A 25,478-nucleotide genomic window follows, 5' to 3' on the forward strand; every position below is an offset into this window, starting at 1 on the left:
TCCTTTGACGTTCTTTTGTGTGGGTGAAGACCGTTATGACACAGGAAGTCTCTGTGATCTCAGTAGGTCAAGGTCCTTGATAAGAAATCGGTATATTCTCATCATTGTCCAATACTGGAAAAATATAATTTATTGAGTTGGGAAAACACGATTAAGTATTGAAATGTATGCTTGATGTATAAAATTATTTATGGTTTATCTTCTCCCCCTCTTGGTCAGCTAGTTCGTATTAGAACAACTGATTATCGCTCTACAAGAGGTGCATTAAGACAAGACTGTATCATACCACTTAGACGAAGTAAATTTAGTCAATCTGCTTTTTCTGTTAAAGCTGCAAAAGAATGGAACACTATTCCAACAACTATAAGAGATCTAGACACTTATGCTTTATTTAGGGCTCAATTGAAGAATTGGTTAATCAGTACTCAGATCTGTCATCACTAGAATCTTATATCTGCGTATTAGATATAATATTGCTTAAAATATTATTACATCCTCTTATTGTTTGTATTTTGTTGCATTGTTTTTAATTGATTTTAAATTGTTTAAATAGATTTTTTTATTGTATTGTGTAATTATTAAAATTTCTATTATGTATTCTTAATCATATTTTGTTTAGGTTGACTTGTAACATCTTGTCCAGGGACTACGGATGAAAAATAGCCCTTGGCTAATTCTGGTACATTTACAGGAATGTTTTTATTAATGTACAATGTCCCTGTCAAACTAAATAAATAAATAAATAAATAAATAAATAAATAAATAAATAAAAGTAAAAAACAGTTTTCTTTGGAACGGTTCACACAGAGGTCAACATTTAAAAAAAAAATTTATTTTTGTTTTTATTTCTCGACATTAATTTTTCTTTCCTAAAGCATTAGAGAAAAAAACAAGTTTGGCCACCAAACCAACTAAAATTACAAAAGTGCTACAGAAAATATTTTTTTAGTAATAGTTTAGTAAAAAAAAAAAAGATTCACAAACAACTTACAAAATAAGGGACATTTAAAATTTAAGGACATTTCTTAAATTTTACACCAGTAAATTATTGGCAGGTTATTATAATACATTTCTATACATTTTGCAACAGTAAATTAATTGCAGGTTATTATAATACATTTTTATAATATTAAATATTAGATTATGGTTATAGTATTAAAACATCTTTCTGCAATAAACCATGTGTGGAATAAATGACATTGTGAAAAAATATTTTATGTTCCATGGAAATTTAATAAAACGACCATACCCTTTATCAATTCTATTCCATCCCATCCAAGCTGTTATGTGTTGAGGGCAGTTCGATATTTCAGAAGAAGCACTATAAAGGGCTAGAGTGTTTTTAAATTGGTCGATCTGGAATAGAAATGACATTATAACAGATAAAAAGTTCAGGATCCAGAAGCACCTGAAAATGTTTTGCAGATCCAGCTATGTTCAGTGTACCTAAATATGTTGAAATGCACAGTAAAAACACACACAGCTCATAACTTACCCGCTGTGAGCGACAAGCAGCAACAAACGAAAGTATCACACTAACAAGTGAGAGATATGAGATTATAAGACCACACACCTGGAAAACAAACACCAGAAAAGCTTGCAATATTATTACAAGCAGTTATTAAAATTATTACAAATTTACAAGTTGTTGCAAATTTGACTGACTGTAATAAATCTCAGCAGGCTAAATGAAAACTATTGATCATCAACTGATGAACCCCTTACTGAGGCGGCAACAAGAATGGGGGTTTCATAAGACTTCACAACAGCTACAATGGAACCAGTGGAGATGAAGATGAATCCCAGTGTATCCAGCACAAACTCCTTGAAGAAAAACAGTGCAATATTCTTCATCATAATTTCCATAATCATATACAGTTTCTAATTCATGATCATAATGTGGGTAGCTGCTACCCATTTTCCACATGAAAAATGTGGGGGCAAAAATATGGGAAATTGACTTCTTGTCCTGTAGTCTGACAATAAAATTGACGATAATTAAACCAAACCATTGTTAAACTAAAATCTTGATTCCCCTGGTTGGAAAATAAATTTTAAGCTGCTAACTAGTTTTGGACAGACTGGTTTCTAGCTGTTCAACTACCTTGTTACAAAACTAAAATAAAATAAAAAAAACCTTGACAACTGTGCTTGTTTGTTGAAACGTGTCTAAACTCTCACAAGCTTAATCTGAATTTGATATATCAAAAAGTGTAGAAACCGATGTACCACGTGGAACGAACGCAAGCGAACGCTACCAGGAGAATCACCTGCACACACAAACAAAATGTGGTTTCTCCTAGTACTATAGTAACTGTTAAGATTCACAGGTACAAATAATAGCATATTATAACTTATCTAGAAAAGCGTGTTCATAGGTTAATAGGTCTAATACTGTAATGTATCGATCTGAAATACTTACGAGCTAAGCAACTTTCAGAAATCCTTGTTTGGATAGTAAGTAATCCAGAAATAAAATCCCCATCATCGTTTAGTGGATGATGTATATAACAATACACTGCAAACAACGACGAAGCGCGCTCGTCTAGTATGATGTGATCAGGAAATTGCATGACACGACCTCACTCGCGTTGCTCAATTTCACATCATGATTCATCAGTAATACTGTGCCTTAATACTTGAGAACATGAATCAACTTTTGATATTCAGACCACATCTCTTTGTTCATGTATACCCGGTCTACAGAAAAGATTCAAACAAACAGACCCTGTGACCAAACAGGTTGCACTTTGGACCCTACAAACTGAGGGCATCTTGCAAGACTGTTTTGCTCTGACAGACTGGGATGTTTTTAAAGCTGCAGCCACTCAGGAAGACTCTTCTGTCAGCATACAGGACTACGTTGAATATAGGGCCTTTCGCACTGCCAGAACCTTTTCATAGTACCAGAATTGTGGAACTACCCACTTTTGGGCATTTTAGCATTGCCGGTGTTGTGCCCAATTTTGACCCCCTGCCAAATTATTACCCCCCTCGTTCAAATCGCTACCTGATTGCCTAATCCTAACCCCTCCCCCAAACCTACTCCTAAACCTACCAATACTAAGGGGGTAATAATTTGGCAGAGGGTCTGAATTGGCTACCTACCATACAAGTCAGGAAGTTCCCCAATCACTTCCCCCCACTGTCTTATCAGCTGTGGTACACAAAACGCTGAGGAACATCGACCCCTACAAGGCAGCAAGGCCAGACAACATCCCTGGACAGGCCCTCACAGCTTGTGCTACAGAGCTGGCTGATGTACTTACTTCCATCTTCAACCTCCCCTCAGTCAGAGCATCATCCCCACCTGCTTCAAGACCACAAACATTGTCCACCTTCTCAAGAAGACCCCTGTGACCTGTCTGAACAACTACAGGCCGGTAGCACTCACTCCAATCATCATGAAGTGTTTTGAGAGAGTGGAGCTTACTCACATTCAGAGCAGTATGCCGGACTTAATGGACCCAATGCAGTACACATACCGGCCAAACAGGTCCACCTCAGATGCCATTTCCACTGGCCCCCATATTTCCCTCTATCTGGAAAATAAGGACACTATCAGGGTTGCTCTTTATTGATTATAGCTCCGCCTTCAATACAGTCTTCCCTCAAAATTCACCCACAAACTGCTTGTACTTGGACTGAACCCCACACTTTGTGACTACCTCCTAGACTTCCTGACTTGCAGACCGCAGTCTGATAGGATTGGATATAGGACCTCAGACACTGTCATAACAAACATTGTATTCTCAGTCCCATCCTCTACACACTGTTCACACATGACTGTGTTGCCTCCCACAAAATGACAACATCATACTGAAGTTCTCTGACGACACCGCAATAATAGGACGGATCACTGGCTGGAATGAAGCGGCCTACAGGAGGGAGGTGGCCAGTCTTGTGACATGGTGTGAGGACAACAATCTTACCCTCAACACAGACAAGACAAAGGAGATGATAGTGGACTAGGGTGGCCAATCATGCCATTTTCGCAGGACACGTCCTGGCCAGGATTTTTATATTGCCAAAAATATCCACGTTTTTGCTTTGTTTGTACTGCACAGACCAACTGTTGTATGAAGTACAGTGAGAGCTCTAGAGAGCAGATGGCTTCTTGTGCTTTTGAATCGCTCTCAAGTTACTTTAATGTCATACACAGATCAGTCTGCTCATAGCTGCTTCTAGTCCAACAATAAAATGTACACGTATTTTCATCGCTTTGACCGTTCTCTGTAGATCCCACCTTCTCACGCACCACGATCGGTCGATTACGTACAATGTCTGCATGTTATTGGTCAAACGATCATTACCATCATTAAGTATTAAAACAGGAAACCAAAGCCAAAACCTGGATATTTTAGGCAATATAGAAATCCTGGCCAGGACGTGTCCTGCGAAAATGGCACGATTGGCCAACCTATAGTGGACTTGAGAAAAAAGGAGGAAAACTCACCAGCCATCCGAGAACTTGAAGTGGAGAGGGTGAGCAGCTTTAAATACTTTTGAGCTCCACATCAGCGAAGACCTCACCTGGACACTCAACACCACCCAGCATGGTTAAGAAGGCACAACAGAGGCTGTACCTGAAGAGTCTGAGGCTGAGTTTGGCATGTCACCTAAGATTCTCAACAACTTTTATAGCTGTGTGGTTGAGAGCGCCTTGACGAGCTGCATCATTGTGTATACTGTAAGGGCCCACAAACGTCTGCAGAGTGGTGAAGACTGCTGAAAAGATCATCAGGACACCACTGCCCTCTCTGCAGGCCATTTACCACCGCAGTCCACAGAAGAGCTGCCTCCATCTTTAAAGACCCCACCCACCCCCAACACAAACTGTTCACACTCCTACCCTCAAGACAGAGATATAGGAGTGGGAATTGCAGGATTTCCAGATTAGGGAACTCGTTCTTCCCCTCAGCTATTAGACTTTTAAACAGGTAGCTAGCTAGTGGGCTTATCTAACTCAGAAAACAGTTGTTCAAAATTGTTTCATCTCATTTGCACATTTGTAATGTTATTGCTATTATTACTACCATTGCCTATTTGTTAATATTACTCATGTAGCCTTATCTCAATTTGCTTATCTGTTACCGTTACTGCTGCTATTGTTAACATGCAGTTGCACTTAATTTGCACATTACTGCACTATTGTTTATAAGTTAATACTGTACATTCACATAGATATATATACAGTCTATATTCCTATTCTATACTCGCATATATAGATATACATAGTTTATTTTCCTATTTCTTCACAGTCTATATTTCTACTCCGTACTCACATAAATAGATATAGTGTTTATATGTATTTTTTTCATGATCTACTCGTGCCTACTCGTGCAGCATAGTTTTTATTATTACGTTTATTATGTTTGTATGTATGTATATGTGTATAGTCGTGTATGTATGTGTGTATAGTTTGTGTATGTGTATAATTTTGCACTTGTCTTGGCATTCATTGTAGACAGCAAAATAAGAATTTCATTGCTCAGGGAAACTTGTTTTCCTCACTGGGTATATGAGATTGAGTGCTTTGAATCCTTTGAATTTTTTATTTAGTGTCAGTAATGGAGTGCATGGATACACTTTTGTAAACTTCCTCTTCTAGTTTAATTATGCAATTTACCTTTTTTAAGCCAAATGTGAGCTGCTTATTGTGTGCAGCCAGTTCGACATTTACAAAAGTAAAAAGTAAATGAGATCTACTTTCAAAGGACAAATATAATGACAGCTTTAATTTGACAATGATTTGCACTTATGCTTTGTGAAATATAACAAGGCTTTCATAAATCATATGAAATCCAAACATGTTTTTCAGCATACTTTTAGATTATGCAAATATGAACCAACATTAAACTGCACATTAAAAACACACATATGAAAAATTATGTCTATTCACTCACAACCAGTTAATGAGCATTTTGATAAAACTCCATTCAGTAAAGTCCATATTAAATATGAGAAATATATCCAAATATCCTTTGTGCATTAGACAAATATGTGTTTGTGTGGAATGGTTGTAAATACATGGCCTACAGAGCAAATTTCTTAATATCTTCATTTTTAATATGAAAGACAATCATCAGTATTACATTTTTTTTTCAAGTTTAGTCCATACCTGAACAATGTAAGGGTGCGTCATAATTTTAACATTTGATTAAGAACTACAATCCAGCACATTTTATTCATCTCCTCTGTGCCAGGATTTGTAACTGAAGAATGCACTACCAGCATAACTCAGAGATACTAGGAATGCAAAAAACTAGGAAAAAAAAAAAAGGCAAGCGTTAGAAATTTGATGCAATGTAAACGGTAAAAAAAGGGATTTCACTTTGTAAATGACATTTCACACAATCAAGCATGTAACCATATATTCTGGGCTGGGGAGATCAATTAGGGGAGATCAGTTAAAACTACTCAAAACTCATCGCTTGTCCACAAATATGTATTCCCCTCAAAGTTATGTTGTTTACAGCCTTGCACACAAATATGTACTTCAAACTGATTATTACCGTCGATGCTGCCCAACAGTTGAAATCATGACGACCCTTGACCCCCTGATTCACCAATGTTGCCTCAACAACAGCAGCAGATGTGTACAATAAAGCAGCAGTGCAGTTAAAAATGAGAACCTGGGAGGGCCAGGACAGAACTACAATTATTTAAGACAATCAGCATAACATGTTCCTTAAAAACCATTTAACCACATTGTTTTGAAGGTAAGATAATTTGGGTAAGTTTAGACTTTTTTTTCTAAATTAAAATGCAGAACTATTTGCATCGTTTTTCTACAGCTTTGTAGAGACAAGAATCAACTGTATAGAAGTGCACCTACCACTGTAGTCCAGGGAATGTGTCGGACTTGTCCTCTGGCCAGTTTGATGATGAGAAGGAAGAGGGTTAGAAGCCAATAGAAGACAGTCACAAACATCACCCATCCAAATGGGGAAAATCGGAAATACTCTGTGCTTGCAATCAGTGCCCATACCAGCAGGCCCAAGACCTGAAGAATAAAAGAATTCCTGTTGCTTTCAAATGTTTAATCATCTGGAAAACCTAAATAGAAATGCTGTAGAAGAGTGGTTCTTTTTAACCCCTCACTTTTTTATTTATTTATTTTTTTACTCAAATGTTCTACCGAATAATATTTTAGACATTGACAATGACAAAAATGTAAATTCAACATAGAAATGACCATCGAGCTATAAGATTTTATTAATTTAGATGACTTTAGATGACCCCACTTTTAAAATTATAATTCCAGAAGTTTCTAGACAGTAAGAACCATTCTCCTCGAAGAAGAAATAAAATGGTTGAGAGGATTAAATTAAGACATATCTTTATTTTATAAGTTATTGTTAAAAATCTTGGTTTAAAGTAGCTTATTTTAATGTTTGTTTTGTTCTAATTCTAATTTGTTCCAATTCTAATTTATAGCCTATAAAAATGTTGCCTATTTATAGCAATATAGAAATTTAGATGAACAGAAACACACAAAAAATAAGTAAATAAACCTGATTCTATTATCTTGAACTGTTCATTTGTGAAATGAACATTACTTGGACACATTCACTTCTTCTTTCTAATGTAGACACATGCATTTTCTGTAAAGCTGCTTTGAAACAATGTGTATTGTGAAAAGCGCTATACAAATGAATTTGAATTTAATTGAATAGTTCAACATTTGTTTATTTAAATTGGTAGCTCTATCACAGTCTCACTTCCTCTGCTACACATTGGCCTTATCTTCCCTGCATTGAAACAGAAAGAGGAACATTCACACCGACCACAATCACACGCTCCAAAAATGAGTTTCACTGCCAGGTTCATGTCAGAATCAGCAAAAAAGGGGAAAATGGGCTCTTGCAGTTACATAGAAATAAATGTGAATCGAAGGCAAGGCTTTTCATTAATGATCTTGTACACAAATCTCATGAACTCTTACTCAGAAGCTAGATTGTTAACTGTATTTATTGAATGAATTTGGGCTATGCGATATGGACAAAAACAAAACTATTGCGATTTCTTTGATCAACTTGAGATTTCGATTTTAATCACAATTTTGACACACACAGATATGCTTTACAGTCATAAATGCATTCAGGATTATTTTGAAACATATCCCCCCCCCCCCAAAAAAAACAGAGCTTTATCAAAAAGTTGTGAGGTCTCTAGAACAGACATAAGTCAAAATAATCGCTATAGTAAAGGTGTAACAAAATAGACATAGCAAAAAAAATAAAATAAATATATATATATATATATATATATATATATATATATATATATATATATATATATATATATATATATATATATATATAATGAAATCCAGTGTCCAGGGAGTTTTTTCTTTTTTGCCATGCACTGTTTATAGAGCTCATTAATTGTAGCAGTGCCTCAGGTGTTGAAATAGATTTGTTATACATTATACAGGTTCACACGTAGGCCTACTCTGTCTGCAGTGCGTATACAGTATGTGTAAGCGGTGCAGAAGCAGCAGCGTGTTATTGTAATGCGAAAACACATTGTAATAATGCACGAGCGCGAATCTCTCTGTTCGCACGCAGATTTCCTTTGCTCTGTCACAAAACCAGACATGCTTGCTCAGATACACAATGTTCTCGCCCGGAGGGTCTCCTCTTACTTAAACTGTGTCCTTTGCACTCACAACTTTCTCTATGCTCATGTGCTAGATATTAATTATTTTCGCACGTTTTTATTTCTAGCCTTTTACCGCATGCAGTGTGAACGCTCTTATCTGTTAACATGGGCTCGGAAAAAAGGCGCATTACAGACCATGTGTGAACTTGGAGTTAAGTCATATATCCAGTCTGTTCTGGTCTCGCGCTAGGCACGTTGCATTCTGATTGGATCGGATAGCATACTGCGGGAGGTCAGGGGCGCGGAAAATCCCGCTATAAAGCGATTTAGAAATCGCGCAAACTCAAATCGTGGTTTTTTTTGACGATTTATATTAATCGCACAGCCCTAGAATAAACTGGCAATGAACAGAAAATAACTCGGGTTGGCACCGCTCAGCAAAACGGGAAAACCAGATCCAGGCAGAGCTCAGCAGCGGGTAGTCAGTTAGCCGAGCAAGCAGTGAGGAGGGAACATGTTGATAGTCATTTATGCATGTTTGAATTTGTTGTTCTGTAGCATATGCAGCAAAAATATAAATTGGTGGTTTATTACTTAGTTACAGTTTAATATTTATTTTTTGTTATTTAATTATATATATATATGAAATTATGTTATTATGTTATGACTTAGACATTTTTACATATATTAACAATATTATTATTTATTTTAATAGTAATTGGCGGCCCACCTGTTGAAAACCACTGGTTTAGAGCACCTTTAATATTTCCTCCTGGTTGCACAGGCAGGCGTTTTTACAGCTGCTACAGCTGTCCATCTTGCGAAACAGAAAATCTGCCTTTTATCGACAAAGCGAACAAGTTAGAAAAATATGCATAAACTAAAATCAACATGCAACCCATTGTTGACAATTAAACTGATTCACCGATTTAAAGGTGAATAGATATACAACGTGCAAAACAACAAAGCGTACAATTTTATAATGTGTTTTTAACACGAATGACTTCGGATGGGCGTTTACCTTAAGTCACATTTTGAGATAAACAGTGCTGCATAACTTCGTTTTGGAGAGGAGAATGGCCTACGTTCGGTTGCCTAGCAACCACGCCGTCCAGCGCGCGCAATGGCTCTTAACAAAGCGCTATTCAACTTGTGCAAATTCCAGGGCAAAATCAAAAGGAAAGATAACAGAAAAGACAAACAGTGCCTCACCATTAACCAAAAGTATTTACGACAAGCTGTTTAGCTTTCTTCTTCAACTACCCATTTGATTCGAAGGTAAGTTTTAATAAAGTTCTGTAATAAAGTACTCACAACTTCGACAAAGATGAGGTATTTAGACACGTTCAGCACGGACTCTTTGTCGTACCACGGGGTTCCTGTGCTTGAGTTCCCGCATTCCAGGTAAGGGCTGCTCTCGGTGGTTATTACAGGTCTAGAGTTTGGATTCTCCGCCATAAATGCGACCCAAAATCTTTCTGCTCCACTCCTATCAACTATTATTATATTAAACGTGTATTATAATGTAACCTATTTATTTAACCCCACTTGCAGGTACAGAATATGGCATTTCTATACTTTCAGTAAATCCTAGCTCCACTGCAAACTATCAGAAAACTGTTTATTTGCATACTGAGGTTGCTGCAGAAAAGACTCCGCCCAAAGACCGCCCCCAATCACAGTCGACTTCCTCTAGAAATACACCTGATCAGGTTAGGTACTGCATTTTCAAAAGAACTGTTAACATTTTAATGAAACTATCTATTCAGAAAGCAAGCTGAAAAAAAATTGCTGTTGGTATTATATATATATATATATATATATATATATATTTTTTGCATTGAGTCGTACGTGCACGTGCAAAAGTGCCCAGAGTACTCGTGCGCATCATCACTACAGATGCTGGCTCACATGAATGGTGGTTTCACATTACTCCACTAGATGGAGCAACAGTCAAATAAATCCTCTACACACAGTTTTCCTGCTAAACGAAAACCCAGTAGAAATGGACACAAATACATTTTGTTGGTGTTTTGATGGTGCAATATTTAGAAAATATTTTAAAGACATATAAATAAATATACATTTATTCAAAAGTTTGTGGTCTTTACAAAAATGATCAAACGTGACAGTAAAGAAGTACAATTTTACAAAAGAGTTCTATTTAAAAAAAAAAAAAAAATATATATATATATATATATATATATATTATTTTTTTTTTGCTTAATTTTCATCAAAGAATTCTGGAAAATGTTTCATGGTTTCCACAAAAATAATAAGCAAGCAGCATAGCTGTTTTAACACTGATAATAATAAGGAATGTTATCAAGCATTGGGATCTTATGATTTCTGAAGGATCATGTGACGCTGGAGACTAGAGTAATGGCTGCTGAAAATTCAGCCTTGCCATCACAGGAATAAGCAACATTTTAAATTATATTTTCTAGAAAACAGCTATTTTTCACAGTTTTTCTGTTTTTACTGTATTTTGATCAATTAAATCCAGACTTAGTGAGCATAATAATAAAAAAAAAAGAATCCTACTGATCCCAAACTTTTCAACAGTAGTGTAAATAATCTAACATAATATACAGTACTATGATAATAATAATAATAATAATAATACTTTTTGGCTACCTTTGATGTTGTTGATGAAATTGAAAAATTTTAATGTTAAGTGCTGTTTTAAGGTTGCTCTTAGGGCAGGTGTGTCTCTAAACAATGGGATTTAAAAAAACTGCTAATCTATCAAAAATTTGATCAGTTTGTGTCGTTTGGACTTTTACAAACTCCTGTACCTAAACTACGGTTCTGCATGCAGTTATTAAATGCACACAGTTTTATGCACAATCTTAACAGCTCCGTTCAAACATTATTTCTCTGTGTATGTGTGGAGTTTTAATGATTGACATAATTTACTGAAAAAAAAAATTCTCTACTGGCACATATAAATGATTAATCCATTAATGTTCAGATTCATAACACATATTATTCTGACATGTACTCATTACTCAGTCAAACGCTCTGTGCATGTGATTTTTGTTGTATCAAATTTAATATTCCTCTTTGCGCTTTCTTTACTGCCTTGAAGGCAGATTATTGAGAAGAAGTCTCACTGGCTGAAATTGGATTGATAAGTGGCTGCCTCAAATTTGCACAGAGAAAGTTATTAATTTTAATCAGTTTTTTCCTTTAAGTGGATGTGTGTGATGGAGCTGCTGCTGAATGCTCATTTAATAGGGAAAAAAAGCATTTTGGCATATAGGCACTGGAAAGGGAATGAAACAGAGAAAGAGGAGTACAGAGGAAAGAGAAAAAGTTAGAGGCATCTGTACCAAACCTTTCACAGATTAAATCAATTTATACAAAGCGAGTGGGAACATTGGATGACATTAGCAAGGACTGTACTGATATTTTTTTACTCCAAAGTGCATGAAGAGCTCTATACATCTAGAAAACACAAAAGCATGAATTAAAACAACAAAACCTCATGTGCCGTGCGCAGTATGTCTCTGTTTGTGTGAGGTTATCCACATAAAACAGAGAGTCATGTCCTTATAGGCTCCTCTCCCACCTGTGCTGAGACAACAAAGAAAAAGGATTTAAAGAAAAAAGATTTAGCAGCTTTTGAGCGGATCTGAGAGTATGAAAATTAGTCTTTCTCTGAGATATAAAACAAAGGAGAAACATGTCTAAACACATTCTCTGTATCCAAACACATCACACAGAAGGCCCTTAATAACATTTAGAACTGGTCTGTAGCATTCGAAACTGAAGAAAAATGTAAGCTGGTCTGATTATTGTTGTATTACTCATTATTTACTCAAGATTCAGATCTAAAACAAATATGGCTTTATTGGCTTATTGCTGCCTTGAAAGCTTCTACAGCACATTTAGGGGTGCAATGGTGCTATAAACATTTTTTTTATGGTCTCAAAGTATATGAGGATTAAAAAAAATATCTAAACTTGCTGGAGAAATGAAATGGTAAAGAAGTTTTTTTTAATGAAAGATATTTAAAAATAATAGCAGCTAAAGGTTAAACTGGGTAAAAGGCCCCCAGGGTCTCAATAATAATATAAAATGTGTCCTCATCTACAATTACTTCTGATGTAATAACATTCAACTAAATATGTCAAGCTTCAATGATTTTATTAGCTTCAAACTCAAAACATTTTTAATCTAAGAGTAAAGTAAAAGAAGCATAAGTATTAAGGATGGACGTGTCTTGAGCAGACAAGAGACGAAGAACAAGGAAGAAAAAAATGACAGTCCTCTTCTGTTGACAATTGAGCGGGGAGTGATTGTTTTACAAGGCGACAAATAAATGAAATATATATTCATACTACTGCACCAAAACTCCATCTCATTAACCCTTGGAAGAACTATTTGATAACGCAATTCATATGCAAATAGGCTTAATCCATATTTAATCTGTGTCAGAGTAGTTGGTGCAGGAATTGTGTGTTTGTGGATGAATGTGTGACTGGGGTTGCTCATTATCGCTCATATCACTGTATGCTGTTGTCCTTCCTGTTTATCACTGACTTTGACAAATTCAGAGGAGAAGGCAAAGAAGGACGAAGCAGCCACTCATACAAACTCCTGCACACAAAATCGTTTTATACTTGTGCAGTGCAGTCTTTTATGAAAAGCAGGATGCAACTCGAGGTTTGATTCAACTGAATTCCTGGCAAAATCCAGCTCATCTAGAATATGAAATTTGAAGGAAAACTTTTTGATAAAATCTCTTTAAAACATCAAAGCTTACAATACATAGAACAATTATATTCATCTTTAAATCCAAAACAACTTTGTTGGCATAGTGGTTCACACTCATGCTTCTAATACATTGAACCATGGTGCTCATGTGGGAAATGCAGGTTCAAGTCAGGCCTGCAATGCCCCTAATCCCATCTCTCTTTGAGGTTATCATATTTATATAGTTATATCATATTTAATCCATAATGGATGTATTTACAGTGTCTCGAAAGTATTAGCAAATTTAAGTAACTAAAATATATGAATAATTCATACATTATTTAAATATGACTTGTGTTAAATAAATAAATCACCCCCTGGATTGCTTAGATAATGAAGATTATATAATGTTTATTCCATAATGAATGTGTTGAAAGTGGCCCAAAAAGTATTTAGACATTAAAGTATTTTATATATATATATATATATATATATATATATATATATATATATATATATATATATATATATATATATATATATATATATATATATATATATATATATATATATATATATATAAATAATTCATAAATTATTTAAATGTGACTTAAAAACAAACAAACAAACTCCCAGAAAATCAATAACTTCAGCTGACTTAAGGTCACTGATATTCAGAGACATATTCATAAACTGTCCTGTCTTTCTGTAGTGTGTGTGTGTGTGTGTTAATGGCCTCAAGAAGTCAGAGACATTGGGTTCAGTGGCAAACTTTATTACCACTGTCTAGTGTGTGCAGAGAGAGAGAGAGATTAGAGTCTCTTGGGGAAACCAGAGATCCCAGCGGCCCTCATTATCTGCCTGTTTGGTGTCACTTGTGGTCAAGCATAAATATGTATTGAAAGATCAATGTTTGTGAGTGTGTGGGTGCAGGTGTGTGTTTGCTCACTCCCAACATCATTGCTGGGGATTTATGCTCATTGAGACACAGGCCAGACTCTGTTTACTTCAAAGAGACCCTTGTTCACGCCAAGAATTATGTGCATTAGTGTCATATTCATTTACAAAAACCTATTACAGTCTAAATACTCTCTCAAGCCACAAACAACAAGAGCCACAGACCCATACTACAAATTACATTATTCTTTCATGATGAACATTACTTTGAATTGCATAGTGCAAAAATCATATTAAGGTGCATATGTTTTCACTCAGGATCAAAGACATTTCTTTCATATGTGTGTATGCTTTCAAAAATCATATATATTTATAAAACCCCTCAGTTCATTTCAGCATTAGTTGCATCTCTTTCACTCTGCAAATGGCTGCATCTTGGCTTTTTGCTTAAAATAACTTGCTTAATTGAGAGCCTAACCAACCATATTTCCCTTGGGAGAGAAACCGAAGAAACTGGAGAGGAGGCTTTCTTGGGACCACTGCAAAGTCTTCTGGGAGCTTGAGGGAGTGTCTGGTCATCAAAAAGGGGCGTGGTTGCATCCAACCATCAAAAAATCTCCAATCCCCTGGGCTCAGGCCTCCCGTCCAATTCATTCGCAGGAGCTGTCAGTCAAATGAATCGCCTCACTTCCAGACACTGAGGTGCTGCATTACTGTTCCCAATTAAATGATGGACTCTCTTCTCAAGTACAACATATAGGAAATGCAGCTGGTCCACACAATGGTCATTCATTAGTATACTTTTCCCACCCTCTGGGATTTTTGAGTTGTCGAACTTCATAGCCCTGGGCTATAATTGATGAAGTGATTGAATTTGAGATTTTTGCATGTTTTTTCTGCAGATACAAAAGCAACTTACAGAAGAACAAAATCTATCGAGATGGAAAATAAAAACATTTGATGATGTTTTTATGGTTAATGATTAAAAAGTACCTGCTCCATATGTTGAGGTTCCAGGCCTAAAATGCAAAGTTTTTGTCAGTGAATGTTTCTCCAGGTGGTGAATTAATGATTCATTCACTGAACTTATTCATTCAAAACACTGATTCATTCAGATATAAAATAAGTATCTTAATGAAAGAGGCTTTGAATCTTTCAGTCAACCAATTTGTTCAAAGACTCTAATGCATTCAAGAATAAATAATGAATGACTCACTGAATCATTCAACATATCAATCAATTTGATCAAAAATACTGATTAATTTTGGAATGACACAAGTGACTATATGAGGGTGTCACTGAATCACTCAATTAACGGATTCATCTAAAAACACTTAGTCTGAAGAATTAGTTTTTTTATATATATATATATATATATAAATATATACATTTGTTTATGGGTTTTTAAGAGTGTGTTACTAAATCATTCAATAAGCTGAATTGTTCAAAAACACTGATTCACTGAGGAATGAAAAAATTATCTTTATGAAGGAGTCACTGAATCATTTAATCAACTGATTTGTTAAAAAAATCATTCAGAGACGAAACATCACTACTGAGTATTGCTCAGAAAGACTCAATGATTGATTTTTCCTTTTAGAGTAATTTTCATTCATCGAGCAAAAAAAAAAAAAAAGGCAATATTTTGGCTAAAATGTAAGTTACACAATGTTAACTTACAGCAATCTTCCAGAACACCCAAAAAACTACATGAATATGTGCTAAAATGACTCATCATTTTATATACAGTAGGACATTTTCTGATTTATACATGTAAAACACAAAGCTCAATACGGACATGAATTGTTTCACCTGTTACTCATGTGGATTACTTTGTGTAGGCTTGTAAGTTGAGCTTTCATTAGCAATAGAGATCTCACTGGAGGGATTGTCAGTCACAATGATCTCTGTTGTGATAAACACACATTGCCTTTGCTCTCTCACAAAGACACGCACACATAACAGAGCTGCTTATTAGAGCAGATAGGGGAGTCTGGGAGGTCATCGGGTCAAGAGATCACAGGTCACCGTGTCTGATTTCCCTGTGCACTGTTATGGGTTGGAGGGGGTGTGGTTTGTGATAAACCTGCCTCTGGCACTAAGATAGAGAATGTCTCCTCAAAGCATGATTGACACCCTTGCTGCCTCCAGCCAAGTGTTAGGGGTGTGAAGGTCACATACAGTATGTTTCAGAGAATCATTGCACACACACACACAAACACACACTGCTCAATGCCTGTAAATGGTGCTGAAGGTGAAGATGCATTGAGATTATGAATATGAGTATCAATTATGTTATAAAGAATTTGCATTTGCATGCATGATTAAGACTTCATATCTGAAATCATCTAAGATGCAATAAACCAGTTCTTATTTTATCCAGGAAAAAAAATCCTCTTTCTGAGGGGCATTTTTTTTACCTGAAACTTTATTTAGTTCCTGGTTCCTGCAGTGGAAACACAACAAACACACCACAGTACCAGCCCAAAGTCCCTAGTTCCTGGGTAAAGTTCCTGCGGTGGAAACTCGGCTTTTGTGCTACTGTCCAAAGACAGGTGATATTCAATTCTCACTTCTCTGAAGACCCTTTCTGCCCCCTGTTTTCCTTTCCTTCATTTCAGTGCAACAAAGGATCTACTTAAAATATAATTACAGCCCAAGGCTGGCAGAGATTAAGAGACAGTGGGAGAAAAAAAGGAGAGAATATCAACTGAAATTGAGTTTTCAGAATTTTTTTTCTCATAGATATTATATTTTGATCTAGGCAGGCTTCTTCTTCTTCTACTACTACTTCTTGTCATTTGCATTTACCGTTTCTTTTCTCTCTCTCGCTCTGTTTTCACACGTTTATCAAACAACTGTGGTAAGTTGGAATCATTCAACAATCGCGGTGTGAGTCATAGCTTCTTCTCCTGTAACTGTTGCTTGCACTATTTGCCACACATATAGTGTAGCCTTCTCTGGCAGTGGTGAGGGATTCATATGTGATAAATGCAGGGAAATAGTTAGGCTGACAGAGAAGATTTCAGAACTAGAGACATGGATCCAAACTTTAATTGATGATATCAAGAATGTGAGGGCCTTGGATACGGCTTTGGATATGAGATAGCTTAGTGAGTTACAGTTTACATTGTTTGGTTCTGGTTGCAGAGACCCTGCAGCAGGGGTGGCTGTGAGGCGGCCAGAGCTGGGTAGTAACTGATTACATGTAATCTGGATTACATAGACAGATTCCAAAAATTATGTACTTGCAATTAGATTAAATTACATGAAAATACTTGTAATAAGACTACAGTTACTTTTTTATTGATTACATGATTACATATTACATTCAGAAAGACTTACAGTTTTGTGGACATTCACACAAAAAGACCAGTCACTAGTCAGGTGGTCACACAGCATTTGACCACTCAATTTAAAAAAATAATTGTAATTTTAAGAAGTGTCTTCTCAACATTTCAACTTTGCATCAACAACTGATGTTGACGTTAATTTTATTTGAATTATCACTCAGTAGGTTATTTAACTATGTATTAGCATGGCGTGGGAAGGTTTTTTTTTCCTTTCTAACACATTCAAATGCACAAATTCATGTTGAAAGTGAAATTGAACAGTTATTTCCCAACAGCACAGCATTAAGACTTTATGATCTTCTTTACTTTCAAGATTGATACTATTAGAAATAAAATTATAAACATGCAGCCGTCAGCTACAGTTTTGCATCAGACAGTACACTATAGATTCCCTGAGGAACAATTCCACTCATTCTCTTATATAGGACAGGAAAAATTGTATAAACTTAAATCACCTTAACCAACAAAATGTATGTTAAATCTTATACAATCTAAGCTACTAAAGGAGGTTCTTCCAGAAGTCATAGATCATCTTCTGAATATCATTAATTCATCATTGTCATTAGGATATATCCCAAAAACCTTCCAAATTGTTGTTATTAAGCATTTCATTAAAAAACACAACTTGAACCTGGAGAATTAGTTAATTACAGACCGATCTCAAATCTCCCTTTTCTGTAAAAAATACAGTGAATCATATAGTTCACAAGTGCAGTATGGAGTACCACAAGGCTCAGTCCTAGGACCATCATTACTTTTCACACTTTACATGCTAACCTTGAGAGATGTAATCAGGAATCATGGTGTTAGTGTTTACTATTATGCTGATGATACTCAACTATATTTCTTTGTGGTCAGATGAAACACAGCAATTTGCAAAACTAACAGAATGCATAGCTGTATAAAAAACTGGATGACTAGTAATTTCCTACTGCTAAATTCTCAAAAAACATAGGTGTTAATAATTGGACCCTCTGCATGTAATAATCTAGAACACTTTATTGCCATACTGTCAATTCTTCATTATCAGCTAGGAACCTACGTGTGCTATTTGATGGCAACCTTTCCTTTGAAAGTCATGCATTTGTAGAACCACATTTTTACATCTTAAAAATAGATCTAAATTACAACCTAAGATCTCAATGTCAAATGCAGAAATGTTAATTCATGAATTCATGACCTCAAGGCTAGATAATTGTAATGCTTTATTGGGTGGTTGCTCTGCATGCTTAATAAACAAACTCAAGCTGGTCCAAAATGCAGCAGCTAGAGTTCTTACTAGAACCAGGAATTATGGCCATATTAGCCCGGTTCTGTCAACACTGTACTGGCTCCCTATTAAACATCATATACATTTTAAAATCTTGCTAATTGCTTATAAAGCCTTATAAATTCTGGACATTTGATAATCCCAAAATCAACTGTCCATTTCCTATAGTGCCCAAATTCTGGAATAATCTACTTAGTGTTGTTCTGGAGGCAGACACACTCAGTCAGTTTAAATCTACATTAAAGATCCATCTCTTAAACCTGCCATAAACATAACACACTATCAAATATGTTAAGAGATTGTTAGGCTGCATTAATTAGGTCAACTGGAACCGGGAACACTTCCCATAACACCCGATGTACTTGTTACATCATAAGAAGAATGGCATAAATGCTAATATTTGCCGTTTTATTCTTATTCCGAGGTAGATCCAGTCCATATCCAGTCCAGATGGTGAATCAGTACCTAGAGACAACCTCTAAATTTCTGTCACCGATGGAGTTTTGGTTCCTTGCCACTGTTGCCTATTGCTTGCTTATTTGGGGACACAATTTCTGGCAACATTGTTGACTTGACACAGACACTACTGGAAGAGAACTGAACTAAGCTGGATGATGACATCACTGAATCAACAATGAAACAACTTTAACTGTTAAACTCTCTGTTTTCTATATTGTCCTCTTGCATTATCAGGACACGTTTTCCTTTTTAACACTGTAAAGCTGCTTTGATAATCTGTACTCTATAAAGCACTTTATAAATAAAGGCAGCTTGACTTGATAATAATGATAATAATAATAATAACAACATTAATAATAATAATAGTAGTGCTTTACATGATTCCCAAAGAGTAATGTTATTACTCAAATTCATTCACTTTCATATTCCATGCCTCAAGATGTTTCTCTCACATCGTATCTTAAAATTGCTTTAAAATTATCTCAAAAATGGAATAATAAAATGAAAACAAATGAAACAAACTGACATTATAATTAAAGTATATTAAGCTATAAAAGATATATATATATATATATATATATATATATATATATATATATATATATATATATATAAGTATATAAGTATATAATTTTGTTGAAAAATATTTAAATCAAAATTTTTGACTTTTGATCTCAGACTTTGGTTTTGTGACAAAAGTGAACACAGTTTGAAACTGTTGAGATCTCTTTTGGAGCTCCAGATGTAGGCTATTTGAGACTTTTACTGAAATCAAGTCTCCATTTGCTTGCAACTCATTGCTGTCTAAGAGGAACAGCTGCGATATAACAGAGATCCTCTGTGATTTTTATATCCTGTCGGTTGGTACTGGAGTGCTGACATCATCATTAACGACATCATACTGCCTCATACGATCTCTCAAGCTCTCTTTGTACAGATAATGAAGCTTCTCTCCTCTCTCTCTTAACTAAAGCACTTGTACATTAGCAGAAAACTCAGTGTCTCTGGGTTTATCTCTTAGTTCATCTCTTTTATCTGAGTAAAAAGCTGGCTTTCATCTCTGTTTCAAGTGTGCGTCTGTCTCCACCCAGCCTCTGTGCTCAACCAACACACACCTGCACACATGTGCACGGATGTGCATGAGCGCCAGAGTGCCTTTAAGTGCCTCTCCTGCCATAAACCCCCTGGTTTCCAGGCAACAGGCCCCTTGCTCTTGTGAGAGGCTGAATAAGCATCTCTCTCTCTCTCTGTGTGTGTGCGTGTGTGTTTATGGGGCTTCCCAACCTTTTATACACTGCAAGCAAATACTTAAATTGCAAACGAATGGTGAATCAGCCAGTGCTAGTATTGTTGTGTCACGTTGGCTAATCACTCATGGCAGCCCAGCTGTATATTGATGACTGTTAGAAAAACACGTTTTGATGGTATTTTGAATTGCTAGGGTGTTCTGGGAGGTTGCTAGGTAGATGGTTAGTTATTGGACCTAGTCAAAAATTATTCCAAATCTCATGATACTTAGATGATTTCTCTTATAAAACAGCCTTTTTTCCCCATTGTAAACTAAAAATAGATCCAAAACGTAAGTTCAATGTAGCCTAAATAAAAAATTAATGGGTACTCTCACACGAGCACACACCTATTTAATGTAATGTGTAAATGTCCAAATATTTCAGTTATTACGTACAGTACAGACCAAAAGTTTGGAAACATTACTATTTTTTATTTTTTTGAAAGAAGTTTCTTCTGCTCATCAAGCCTGCATTTATTTGATCAAAAATACAGAAAAAACAGTAATATTGTGAAATTTTATTACAACTTAAAATAATAGTTTTCTATTTGAATATACTTAAAAAAAATAATTTATTCCTGTGATGCAAAGCTGAATTTTCAGCATCATTACTCCAGCCTTCAGTGTCACATGTAACATCCAGTCTATCACATCATCATTTAGAAATCATTCTAATATTCTGATTTATTATGAGTGCTGGAAACAGTTCTGCTGTCTAATATACTTGATGCATAAAAGGTTAAAAAGAACTGCATTTATTAAAAAAAAAAAAAATTCTAATAATATATTTTCTTTACTATCGCTTTTTATCAATTTAACACATCCTTGCTGAATAAAAGTATTGATTTTATTTAAAGAAAGAAAGAAAAAATTACTGACCCCAAATTACTGACCAGTAGTGTATATTGTTATTACAAAATATTTATATTTTAAAAACATAGCTTCTTTTTTTTCTTTTTTTTTTCTTTTTATTCATCAAAGTATCCTAAAAAAGTATCACATGTTCTGAAAAAATATTAAGCAGCAGAACTGTTTCCAACTTTGATAATGAATCATAATATTAGAATGATTTTTTAAAAATTCAGCTTTGCATCACAGAAATAAATGATAATTTAAAGTATAATAAATTTAAAAACTATTATTTTAAATTGTAATAATATATCACAATATTACATTCTTTCTGTATTTTTGATCAAATAAATGCAGGCTTGATGAGCAGAAGAAACTTCTTTCAGAAACATTAAAAATAGTAATGTTTCCAAACTTTTGGTCTGTACTGTATATTAATTTTATAATAATAATAATAATAATAAAATATAATACACCATGGTCTGTCTGAATAGGCTGTTTAATTCTGAGTATGCATTAAAACAGGTAGTTCCAAGTCATTATGCAATATATGGTAAGGTAAGTAATTATATACATTTTTAAATTAGCCTCGTTTGTGCGTACTTAGTATTACTTATAATTAATAGTAGCCTAATTAGAAATTATTTTTTCTCGCGACAAATGTTCATTTTGAATTAGATTTGCGGTGGGAATCTCCTGAACAATTCACCGAATTAGTGTAATAATTAAAACCAGTAACTCATCAGATTCATCTGTTTCGTGAGTCTTTTTGACTGACACATCCGGTTCATAAAAGTCAATGTTTTTCGCCAATTGAAAAGAGACAATTGTTGAAATGGCTTTAACGGTAGTGATGGGAAGTTCGGCTTTTTTCAGAGAGCCGGCTCTTTTGGCTCAGCTCCCAAAGAAGAGCCGGCTCTTTCAACTCCTGAATGGCTCTTAATTTAGGATTTTTTGTAGGCCTTTATTTTACCATAACTTTGCAAAAATTATTTGTTTGTTTGTTGAAAACCCTTTCATGTGCAGTGTTTTTATGAGAATCCTTATAATTGCCTAATTTTGTGCATTTATTTGGTTACAAAACCATTATTTTGTTTAATATTTTAATTAAACATTTTATTGCACAAATTAACAACAAAACAGCAAATAAATCCACAGAACTAGAACCAAACTCAAGCAAACATTATTAATGTCCTCAGTGAAGAAAAAAAAAATCAGATGCCTCAGCTTTGATGGACTGATCCTAATTCTTCTTTCTGTGATTATTTGCCCTGTTTTTGAGAAGATTCTCTCTGAAGGAACCGATGTTGCCATAATACACAGTCTTCCCTCCATTGACTTTGTTACGAATCGTTAACTTGCAGTGGAGTGCCGCTTCACTTTATCCCCTTCTCTGTTTTTACATAATGGTATGATACCATATACTCACATCTGATTGGCTGCGATGCGATTGCTGACCAATCAAAACAAAGTTCTGCCTTGAGGTAAGGCCCGTTCACACCAAGCACGATAACTATAAAGATAACGATAAAGATATAGTTCTAAAAATCGTTCTATATATTAAAGAATAGCAGAGTCCACACTACAACTATAACGATAAAGGCACAGAGAAACGGTATCGTTGGAATCGATTTTTTTCCAGCTGATGAACGATATAAACATTGACATCCAATCAGAAACCATCCTGCTGTAACGAGCTCGAGGATTTAAAGCGGCAGACGCACGTGCGCTCAGAATAAACAGACGATATCGTTCGCTGGTGTGGACGCTAATATCGTTATCTTTATAGTTATCGTTCTTGGTGTGAACGGGGCTGTAAGCAGCGAAAGGAAAAAAACTGGGAGCCGGCTCTTCTGATTCAATACAAAGCATCGGCTCTCAGAGCCGCATCGCGCATCTCTTGCGCATGACCCATCACTATTTAACGGCAACAACCTTAGCAAACACTGCTAATGAAGAAAACAATTCGAGTTACAGTTCACGAATGAGTTGTTTTAAAGGCTATTTGACAACAAATCTATCGAAAGTTCCTCTCCCACCTCATATGGGTCCAGAGAAAGAAAAACGAACTGCAGTAAACTATTGTCAATCTTGACACTTAACATCTTAACAGCGCAGGGACTGACAGACGCTAGATCATGGCGTGTCTATGAGCTTTGATCTCGCGGACTGTCTCTCTCAAATACACAGACATCCACACAGGTGTGTTGCCTCGAGGTAAGGGAATATGTTGGAGGGAAGGCCAAAGAGTTCTTGGGTTGTCTGTCTCTCTCTCCAGTGCAGCAGAAATATACCGTATTCAATACATTCTCTTTCTGGGATCTGACGATGTGACTTCTAAGAAAGGGTTACATTTGCGTGCAACATTTTATGCATTTCTGTGTGAGCGTCTAGCCTATGAGTTTTGTCCTGTGGACTTAATACTCCATCAAAGCACACGTTTAACACTTTTAATTAGTCCATTAGATGAAATGTACAATAGTGGATATTCATGCATTACAGGGAAATGGAATGGTAGGGTTTATTAATTTCTTCACAGTTCACGGCCCATATTTTATCTCAAGTTCTTAACACTATTGTCACCCTCAAGTACACTAAAACAACAATATATTTATGAAACTTTATTAGGGGCAAAAATGTTGGATGAGGTGGAAGTGACACAACTGAGAAAAGCTGATGATAATTTAATGTAAAACAAAGTTTCCAAGACATTTAAAAAAAAAAATGTAACCACTAGTGACTAAAGTTGAATAAAACACATACATAGGTCAGGATCTTTTGAGTTTTAAATTGGGCCCTGTACTCTCCAGGCTTGTATAAGTCCATTGTAAAGACATGTTGCCCTGCCCCCTGTCCAAACTGGGCAAATCCATCCCCCTCTCTTTTATCTGAAGAGGGGGATGAGTGTGTTTTTGTGGAGGCGGTGAGGGCTGCTCAGCACAAAGTGCTCTGGCAACACTTCAAACTACAGCCGCCGTTTGGCAAAGCCTCAGTGAAATTCCTCTCCCAACAGAAAAAGAGGTGAAGAGTTAGAAAATGGAGACGTTCATAAAACTTCCAGAGCACAAGTTAAAATGCTGATGCATTACAGCTTATTTAATGGCAAACCAATCAATGTTTGTACGGATATGGATTTAAGCAAACATGCAAAGAACCTTAAAGATAACCTCAGATATAAAATGTTGACTTTCCTGTAAACATGCAATCTTTTAAATGGTAACTCTATAAGGGGCAACACACATGCGACTTCAACAAATCAATTAAAAACACATCAAACATGAGATTAATGTATCATATCAGAACTGCTACTTTTTGAGCTAATTAAATCCTGCTGACTTGAATCAGCCAAGCTCAACACATCCGTTAAGATAAACACGTTCTCTCTGATCCGAGGCTCATATGGACCCGATTTACAAAAAGGGGGTAGCTAACACACCCACATGCATACACAAGTAAAGATTTCATCGCCTGCCCTCGTCCCCTCACATTCAGATAAGAGAACAGAAATCATCCCCACCCCTCCAAGGCTGATTTACTGATAATAAATCTTCAACTTTGATTTCACACAGACATAAAGATGTTATTGGCCCCTAGAAAAGTGCAAATGAATGGCAGGCAACAGAGAAGGGAAACTGACCTAGTTGAATGCATTTAAGTTTATAGAGATCTTACAACCACACAGTCAATATAAATTGTACTTAATAGATTGAATTTTATGGATTAAATGTCTGCTAAAAGTTTACTCACATTGGCCTCAGGCCATTCAGTGTAGATGTAGAGGAGTTGGTTTCTTTATTGGAACAGATTTGGAGAAATCTAGCAATACATCACTTGTTCAACAATGGATCATCAGAAGTAAATGGGTATCGTCAGAATAAGAGTCCCAACAGCTGATAAAACATCATAACCCACAGGACTCCAGTCCATCAATTGTCTTGTGACGTGAAAAGCTGCATGTTTGTAAGAAACAAAATTAAGGTGTTTTAATCGTTGCTTCTAGAAAAAATATGACTTCATAGTCTATAATAATGTTCCAGTTAAAAAGTCCACTCCT

General features: G+C 35.6%; 1 protein-coding gene across 1 annotated transcript; it reads right to left on the reverse strand.

Moving 5' to 3' along the window:
* Positions 1 to 5,709: 5,709 nt before the first annotated feature.
* cmtm8a (CKLF-like MARVEL transmembrane domain containing 8a) lies at positions 5,710 to 10,272 on the reverse strand. The gene is made up of 4 exons (XM_059510248.1): positions 9,922 to 10,272; positions 6,839 to 7,006; positions 6,516 to 6,635; positions 5,710 to 6,265 (listed from the first exon to the last, which is right to left on the reverse strand). Exons 1-4 carry the CDS (start codon positions 10,063 to 10,065, stop codon positions 6,185 to 6,187), a joined length of 513 nt encoding a protein of 170 aa, XP_059366231.1. The 5' UTR covers positions 10,066 to 10,272; the 3' UTR covers positions 5,710 to 6,184.
* Between the last annotated feature and the right edge of the window lie 15,206 nt (positions 10,273 to 25,478).

The sequence above is a fragment of the Carassius carassius genome, chromosome 25 (assembly GCF_963082965.1).
Source record: "Carassius carassius chromosome 25, fCarCar2.1, whole genome shotgun sequence".
Lineage (NCBI taxonomy): Eukaryota > Metazoa > Chordata > Actinopteri > Cypriniformes > Cyprinidae > Carassius > Carassius carassius.

Excerpts from the sequence above, each read along its gene's own strand:
- cmtm8a (XM_059510248.1), bottom strand. The coding sequence starts at position 10,065 with ATGGCGGAGAATCCAAACTCTAGACCTGTAATAACCACCGAGAGCAGC. Across the intron at positions 7,007-9,921 it reads ACCTCATCTTTGTCGAAGTT|GTCTTGGGCCTGCTGGTATG; the intron begins GTGAGTACTTTA and ends TTTATTCTTCAG. Across the intron at positions 6,636-6,838 it reads ACATTCCCTGGACTACAGTG|GTTCTCATTTTTAACTGCAC; the intron begins GTAGGTGCACTT and ends TGGCCCTCCCAG.